The sequence below is a fragment of the Sapajus apella genome, unplaced genomic scaffold (assembly GCF_009761245.1).
Source record: "Sapajus apella isolate SASKATOON/1434 unplaced genomic scaffold, GSC_monkey_1.0 scaffold68, whole genome shotgun sequence".
Classification (NCBI taxonomy): Eukaryota; Metazoa; Chordata; class Mammalia; order Primates; family Cebidae; genus Sapajus; species Sapajus apella.
This window is the reverse complement of record NW_022437008.1, coordinates 3768734-3777374: the sequence shown is the minus strand read 5'-3', so window position 1 is coordinate 3777374 and position 8641 is coordinate 3768734. Positions and strand designations below refer to the sequence as shown.

The following is an 8641-nucleotide window of genomic DNA, read 5'->3' as shown; positions in this document are numbered from 1 at the left end:
AAAAAAAAAAAAAAAAAAAAAAAAGCCATTTTCTTTTTAAAAAAAATTTTGTAGACCTGAAAACTGTTAAAGAAAAAAATGTTTGGCCCAGCACAAGGCCTCGCTGAACGCCTGTAATAACAGAATTCCAGCACTTTCAAAGGCCGACGCGGATGATCACTTGACCCCAAGAGTTCGAGACCAGCCTGGGCAGTATAGTGGGAACGTAAAAAAAGGTTATAAAATTAGCCAGGTGTAGTGGCACGTGTCTGTAGTCTCAGCTACTGTGGAGGCTGAGATGGGAGGATCACTTCAGCCCTGGAGGCAGAGGTTGCAGTGAGCCATGAACACACCACTGCACTCCAGCGTGGGTGACAGAGCAAGACCCTGTCTCAAAAAAGAAAAACTGTTGAATAATATTTGTTAAAGCACAGTAAAGAAAACTTTATTCAGAACCATCACAGTAGGCATAGGGACCACTGCAATGGGGTCTGGCATTAGGGAAGAGAGATTGGGCTTAACTCCGAATACAGCATGGTCAAGTGGGAATTTATAGCCAAGAAGCAGGGTGGGGGTCAGTGCATGGAAGATATCACTAAGAAGAAATGTCAGGGGTAAGGAAGATTCTGGGTAAACCAACCGAACCATATTCTTGCTGATGACACGCCAGGATGATCAGACATCACCTTTGGGTGGTGGAGGACAAAGAGCCTGATCAGATGTGGAGGATGTTCAGATATTGGGGAGTGGGGTTCTTGCCAAACTGACTTAGCAGGGTTCTTTAATAAACTAGATTTTACAAGGAGGAGCACAGGTGGGCATAGGAGGAGATTCCAAAGTCTGACCAAAGTTTGGCCCAGCAGAGAATCTTTGTCAAAGCTAGTAAATAAATGAGTCGTTGGTCAGTGTTTATTGAGTGCTAGGATTTGCAAGGAGCTAGATATTGACGGGAAAAGCAGCAACCCCTGTAGCTGCTTCAGGAATAAGCTGGTAGCTGTAATTTGTGGCATACAATGTTGATTCCATTCTCTGACCACCTGGAGAGAGTGTTGAACCCCCATCCCCCACCCCCCTTGCAGGTGCTATTCTGATTGGGGCGTTAATTAACACACAATATTTTGCCCTTAAATTAGCCTTTGATGTGCCAAGAGGGTCTGGCGAGAATAAGAACCATCAGTTAAACATTCAGTGTACCAGTACAGTTTCTGGTGATGGGTAGATGCTGACTTTGTGGACTTGGGTCAACACAGACTCCCGGTGGATACCCACACAAGCACGGCGTACTTGGGTTATACATCAGGAAGAATGGTTTGCCCGGAAGGGTTATAAGATAGCAGCATGTTTTAGAAAAAAAGAGGAGGCAGCTGTCAGGTAGAGGTGGGAACAGGAGGTGTGCCCCATGACTGGTTAAAGCCTCTGTTGCCCTGAGGGAAAAAAGAGCAGTGTTGAAGTTACCTAGGTAAAGAAACATGGTGCAACAGAGGCGATGCCTGGGGCCCCTGTCGTGGTCCCTGACAGATGACAGGCTCTGGGGATGGTCATTGCCAACACTCACCATGTGCGTACTGTGTGCCTGGCACAGTGCTGAAGGCTGGGTCCACCTTTAGCTTTATTTTACGGCTGAAAATGCTGTCTAGCAACTTGGCTGGGGCCAGACATCTGTTAAGGGGCAGAGCCCAGGTGGGAGGAGGCTCTCTAGACCAGAATCTTAACGATTTCACAAGGGCTAATTGGCAGTCAAGGCAAGTGAACCTTTTTGCAAACACGGGAATTATCACAATGATGCTGGGTTGATGACATGCCACGTACTGCACTGAGTGTTTCAGATTTGTAGTGTCATTTTGCCCTCACATCAGCTGCGGATTGTGGGTGGCGTCAAGGCCCCCCTTTTCTCCGATGAGAGCACTGAGGCTCAAAAAAGTTATGTGACTTGGCAGAGGTGGTACAGTAAGGTGGGCCTTGTGGTTTCTCTGCTTGTGGGGGGCGGTCTGTGGCCCTGCATGAGGTTTGCATGACCAGCATCCCACAGATTGCACGAGAGCCGGCCTGGTCCCCCCGTCTAAAGGTCTGCTGGGCGTCGGGGCCCCTCCTTCCCAGACAGCTGACCCTGAACTTGCCTGCTCTTCCTTAGAACATGCCAATTACTTTGGTGTGGATGAGAAGCTGGGGCCAGTGGCTGTGAGCATTAAGCGGGAGAAGCTGGAAGATCACAAGGAGCACGGGCCTCAGTACCAGCACAGGATCATCTTCCGGACCCGCGAGGTAGGTCGCGTCACATTCTTATTAAAGAAATTACAGTCACTCGCATCTGGAGCCAGGTTCTGGGGCAGATATTTCCCCAGCTTCATCTCATGGAATCCTCCCAACAACCCCAGGAGAGCAATCCTGTTAGTCTCTCCATCTCACAGAGGAGGAAACTCATTAAATAACTTCTGGCCGAGCATGGTGGCTCACACCTGTAATCCAAGCATTTTGGGAGGGCGAGGCAGGTGGCTCACTTGAGGTCAGGAGTTTAAGACCAGCCTGACCAATATGGTGAAACCCCATCTCTACCAAAAATACCAAAAAAAATTCGCCAGGTGTGGTGGCATATGCCCGTAATCCAAGCTATTGGGGAGGCTGAGGCAGGTGAATCGCTTGAACCTGGGAGGTGGAGGGTGCAGTAATCCAAGCTTGTGCCACTGCAGTCCAGTTTGGGTGACTGAGTGAGACTCTGCCTCAAAAAAAATAGAGAAATTAAATGATTTACAGGATCAGTGAATCGGCGGTCAGGCCAAAATTTCAGTCCAGAGTGTCTGACTTCAGAGCCCAAGATTACAAAATCTGTTTGCAAATGATTAACTTTAATAAACATAAGAAATAAAAGGGAAGGTAAGGGATCATTTTAGGATCATGAAGTGTCTTACACAATGGAAAGAATTAAGGCAGCAAGCCTCAGGCAGGACAGGAATTGGGGATTCTCAACCGCAGGCACTGCTGTTATGCCAGTCAGTTCAAGGTACTCCCAATGTGTCACTTTCCATTCTGAGTAGAGAATTCCATTGTACTGGCTGGAGGCCTTCCCCTGGATTAAATGTCAGCTGTGGCTAGTGGGGAAGGCCTGTTGGGGCACCCATACTCTATTAGGACTCTAAATTGTAAGTGACAGAAATCTATTTCTAACTTGCTTAAGTCAGAAGTAGAATTCATTGGTTTGTGTCACTGCAAATCTAGGGGTAGGGCAAGCTTCAGGCGCAGCTGGACTTGCAGACTCAAATGCAGTCACCAGAACTCCGCTGCTTTAGCGCTCTGCTTGGCTCTTTTTTGTATCGTGAATGTCATTTTCTTCTGCCACTAACAAGCTCTCACCCTGTCATGGGAAAATGGAGGTTGGCTGCTCAAATCTTCTATATCTTTACACCTTCTCATTCAAAAGGCTCAGACTGGCCGGGTGTGATGACTCACTCCTGTAATCCCAGGACTTTGGGAGGCCGAGGTGGGCAGATCACCTGGGGTCAGGAGTTCGAGACCAGCCTGGCTAATCTGGTAAAACCCTGTCTCTACTAAAAATACAAAAATTAGTTGGGCAAGCTGGCGGGCACTTGTAATCCCAGCTACTCAGGAGGCTGAGGCAGGAGAATTGCGGGGTGATAGAGGAAACTGGCCAGGTCTAGCACGCGTTACCCACCCTTGGTAGGGCCAGGCACTGTGATTGACAGTTCTACCAGAAGTCCCTGGAGGAAGAGGCAGGGCAGGTCCTTAGCAAAAAGAGGGGAGCCAGGCAAGCAGAAATGACAGAGGTCCAGAAGACCCAAATAAGGAAGACCTTTCCAGAAAAGGGACAGTCGCCAGCTAGGCAGGCCCTCCAAAATGGGTCTCCCTCAGCCTGCAACACCCCAGCCCCTTGGGCCTGGCCTTTGCCAAGGCATGGAAGCCTAGTAGGCTGTGGCTGCCAAGGACTTTGATTGTGGGGCCAGCCAAGTCCTGGACCTCATCCAGGCTGGCAGATGCAGCTCGGAGCGCCCTGGCCCCATCCCTTGACCCAGACCTTCCCACTGAGTTGGGGGAATGGGATGGCACGGAGGCTTTGCAGCAGCCAGGAAAAGGCAACCTCAAACCCATGTGTGCCAAACCACAGGTGGTCACCGCCTCTGGCTCCCCAGCCTCCTCCTCCCTCTACCCACCTTTCTGGCCAGATGAGCACCAGAGCAGAATGAGAGGTGACAGCTTACACTTCATTCAGCTATTTTAGGACATATGGGCAACTGCTGGGTGAAATGACGACCACAGTCATATACTTAAAAATAGGTCGGGTGCAATGACTCACACCTATAATCCCAATACTTTGGGAGGCCAAAGCAGGTGGATCGCTTGAGCCCAGGAGTTCAAGACCAGCCTGGCCAATATGGTAAAACGCCATCTCTAGGCCAGGCGCAGTAGCTCATGCCTGTAATCTCAGCACTTTGGGAGGCTGAGGCAGGCAGATCACGAGGTCAGGAGTTCGAGACTAGCCTGACCAACATGATGAAACCCCGTCTCTACTAAAGATACAAAAATTAGTCGGGCATGGTGGTGCACGCCTGTAATCCCAGCTACTCGGGAGGCTGAGGCAGGAGAATCACTTGGACCCGGAATGTGGAGGTTTCAGTGAGCCAAGATCACACCACTGCACGCCAGTCTGGGCGACAGAGTGAGACTCCGTCTCAAAAATAAAACAGCAATAAAAAAAAAAAAAAAACTCTGTCTCTACTGAAAACACAAAAATTAGCCAGGTATGTTGGCATGCGCCTATAGTCTCAGCTACTCAGGGGGCCGAGGCATGAGAATCACTTGAACCCAAGAGGCAGAGGTTGCAGTGAGCTGAGATCGCACCACTGCACTCTAGCCTGGGTGACAGAGGTGAGATTCAGTCTAAATATATATATATTGCAATGGCTATTATTCCTGCAAATCTTCTTTGCACTGTGTGTCAGGCAATATTCTATGCCTTTTATACCTATTAACTCACTTAAATCTCATCACAATTCTAGGATGAAGACACTGTTGTCCTCATTTTGATATGACAAAACAGGCACAGACAGGTTAAGGGACTCACCCAAAGCACCCTTCAGGGAGTGGCAGGGCAGAGCGCCTGCCTGTGCTCCAGCCGCCGCACTCAGCTGCCCCTGGGGTTTGACTGACTCAGCTTAGACTGCACATTGGTCACACTCATGAGTTAGGAGCTCAGCCAACTCAGTACTAGTGTGTGTGTGTATGTTCGTAATGAAAATAGAATAGGCTGGGCATGGTGGCTCATATCTGTAATCCCAGCACTTTGGGAGATTGACGTGGGCAGATCACCTGAGGTCAGGAGTTTGAGACCAGACTGGCCAACATGGTGAAACCCTGTCTCTACTGAAAATACAAAAAAAAAAAAAAAAAAAAAAAACTGGGTTTGGTGGCAGGCACCTGTAATCGCAGCTACTTGGGAGGCTGAGGCAGGAGAATCGCTTGTACCTGAGAGGTGGAGGTTGCACTGAGCCAAGATCACCATTGTACTCCAGTCTGGGTGACACAGTAAGACTCTGTTTCAAAAAAAAGAAAACACAATATATAGACCAGGTATGGTGGCTCACACCTGTAATCCCAGCATTTTGGGAGGCTAAGACGGGAGGATCGCTTGAGGCCTGAAGTTCAAGACCATCCTAGGCACCATAGTGAGACCCTTGTCTCTAAAAATGCCATACGGCGTCACACATATTGAGAGTGGTGAGGCTCTAGTGCACATAGATGCTGGGTTATATAATTGTTTTGCTGTGATTTCCTGTTCACTAAGTTTGAAACTGGCTTGATGTCATTCCCAGTGTGTGTCTGCTTCCATCCCCAGCACTTACAAAACTAGCCATGGGGGACTCCGGTCCATCTCAGGCAATGGCACAGGGCCCTTTGAGTCTCACAGCCACAGGCCTGGGATCCATCCCTTCCACAGACGTTCACTCAGCACCCCCCCTGCCAGCTCTGTGCTGGGCTTGGAGGGTACCATAGCAAACAAGGCAGCAAAGATGCTCGTGGGACTGGGTTCTTGGGGAGACTGTAGGAAACAAAACACCTGTAAGCAAGGCCCATGGTGGCAAGGTGGGAACAAAGCAAGGAGGAGCAGCGAGTGTGGTGGGTGCTTAGGTTTTTAACAGAAAGGTCAAGGGAGATGTCACTGGAAGGTGACACTGGGGTAAACCTGGAGAAGGGAGAGGGAGCCGTGTGGACAGGTGGATGAAGAGCGTTCCAGGCAGAGGGAATGACCAGTGCAGAGGTCCTGAGGCAGAGCCATGCTCCGTGGTTGGAGACCCCATGTGAGTCCTAGTTTGGCCACTAAGCAGTTCTAGAACCTTGGGCACATGGCTCCTCTCCTCTCGGAGCTTCAGTTTCCCCCTTGGAAATCCTCAGCTTGCAGGACTGTGTTGTGGGCTCGGTAAGCTGCGAATATGGAGCAGGCAGTGCCCAGCCTGACACTTGATGGGAAGAGCCCCATGAAGTCAGTCGGCAGGAGGGACTCTCAGTCTGCCATCCTGTCACCCCCGAGTCAGCCCCGTGGAGGTGACCCACCCAGAGGTTCACACTTACAAGCAGGCCACACACAGATGCGGCCCTGAGCCCAGCCTACTGCAGAACCACTGTTGGGCCCTCAGACCTGAGGACCCGGGCATCTGGAGTTGGAGAGAGGGGCAGTGGTTGGCATGATTTGCCTTGCTCCTTCCTAAGGCCCTTCCAGTCATGGAGGATGAGCAGAGGATCCCACAGCCTGAAAACAGTAACGACAAAACAAATAAAATAGCCAACACTTGTGGCACGTAGTAGTGCCAGGCACTGTCCTGAGTGCTTTATGTGTGTTGACCCATCAAATCCCCCCAGTGGCTTCCATTATTATCCCCATGCTACAGATGAGGGCATTGGGGCCCAAGAGTTCATCACTTAGCAACAGAGCCCGGATGTCAACCTGGCTTCCAGGCACACGCCCTTAACCACTGCAGCATAGCGCCTGGTGGGTTGACTTTGAATTCTAGCTGTGGAAACAGACCACCCTGGGTTCAGTCCCACTCTGCCACTCACTAACCATGTGACCTTGGGCTTACAGCTTTAGCTCTGCATCCCTCAGTTTCTTCATCTGTAAAATAGGCTTTCTGGGCAGGATGCCGTGGCTCACACCTAATGTAAAGCACTTTGGGATTTGCCAGCATGAGACAAGTGGGTCACTTGAGGTCAGGTGTTCTAGAGCAGCTTGGGCAATGTGGTGAAACCCTGTCTCTACTAAAAGTAGAAAAATTAGCCAGGCATGGTGGTACGCACCTATAATCCCAGATACTCAGGAAGCTGAGGCAAGAGAATGGCTCGAACCCAGGAGGTGGATATTGCTGTAATCACTCCACTGCACTCCAGTCTGGGCAACAGAATGAGACCTTGTCCCCCTCCCCTCCCCCCCAAAAAAGCTTCATGCTGTTACCTGTCTCCAAGAAAGGCAGAAGGGTTCTCCTGGACTGACCCACAAGAAGCAGCAGCACACAGCTCCAGGGCAGGAAGCATCTGATTATGGTCGGCACCACTGTTGTGGCTGACGTTCTTTCTGGGGAGGTCAGTGGCCCATGCTGGGAAGCATGGGTTGAGCTCATGGATAGAGTTCTGTCTTTCTCGTGTCCATAGTTCTGTCAGTTTCATGTCCACACACACACACTTTGGGATCCTGTAAACCAGGGCATGGGGGCCAAAGCAAGAGGTCTGGGCTGCCTTCCAAGCCAGCCAGCTAGCCTGCCCCAGATGGCCGCCCCAGCCGCCAAGCAGACAGTCTCGAGTGGGCCCACATCTCCCAGCAGATGGGATATGAGCATTGGCAGTGCCAGGCTCCCCACTGAGGCAGGAACAGACTTGGAGCTGGGCTTTGGCACCACTCGCCCAAACCCCAGAGGGCCTGGACAGGATGAGCGCCAGGCCAGGGCTGCCCTGTCTCACCCAAGACACTGGGGAGGGAGTGGGGACAGCAAACAGCCAGGAACTGTCTGGCCCCCATGACCCAGTGGTTCCCATTAGCCTAGCACACGTGAGTTTCTGACAGGCTTTAGTTCTGATAGGGTTAGAGATTTGGATTTTTATTTTATTGTTTTTTCTTTTTTATTTAAAAAGTCTCAAATGCTTATTGTTAAGAACTTAACACATAAGTATGCAAAGTAGAAAAAGGAAAGTTTCATTAAGTGAAAACAAATGTGACCCCATTTTTGTTTAGTAGGTACGTCTGATTGTGTATGTGTCTGTGTGTGTTTGCTTATTTATTTTTGAGACAGGGTCTTGCTCTGTTGCCCAGGCTGGAGTGCAGTGGTGCAGTCATAGCTCACTGCAGTCTCGAATTCCTGGACTCAAGCCATCCTACTGCCTCAGCCTCCCAAGTTGTTGAGACCACAAGCATGCACCACCATGCCTAGCTAATAATTTTGTTTTATTTTTAGAGAAAGAATCTCACTATGTTGCCCAGGCTGGTCTTGAACTCCTGGACTCAAGTGATCCTCCTCCTTTGGCCTCCTAAAATGCTGGGGTTACAGGCATGAGCCACTGTACCTGGCCATGTGTATGTTTAAATGAACAATCTCTGAAGCATATTGTTAAGAGGGGGAAAAGCAAAAAATTTAACTTCCTGCTTAAGGTTAAAAAATTAAAACTT

At 49.9% G+C, this 8641-nt stretch overlaps 1 protein-coding gene across 7 annotated transcripts in view; it reads left to right on the top strand.

Moving 5' to 3' along the window:
• SIPA1L3 (signal induced proliferation associated 1 like 3) overlaps nucleotides 1-8641 on the top strand; it is a 294007-nt gene that overhangs the window by 175163 nt on the left and 110203 nt on the right. For all 7 annotated transcript variants that reach the window (XM_032248947.1, XM_032248941.1, XM_032248942.1 and 4 more), the window contains one exon: nucleotides 2111-2241. In XM_032248947.1, the coding sequence (XP_032104838.1) occupies nucleotides 2111-2241 (131 nt within the window). The remainder of the gene's footprint in view (nucleotides 1-2110; nucleotides 2242-8641) is intronic.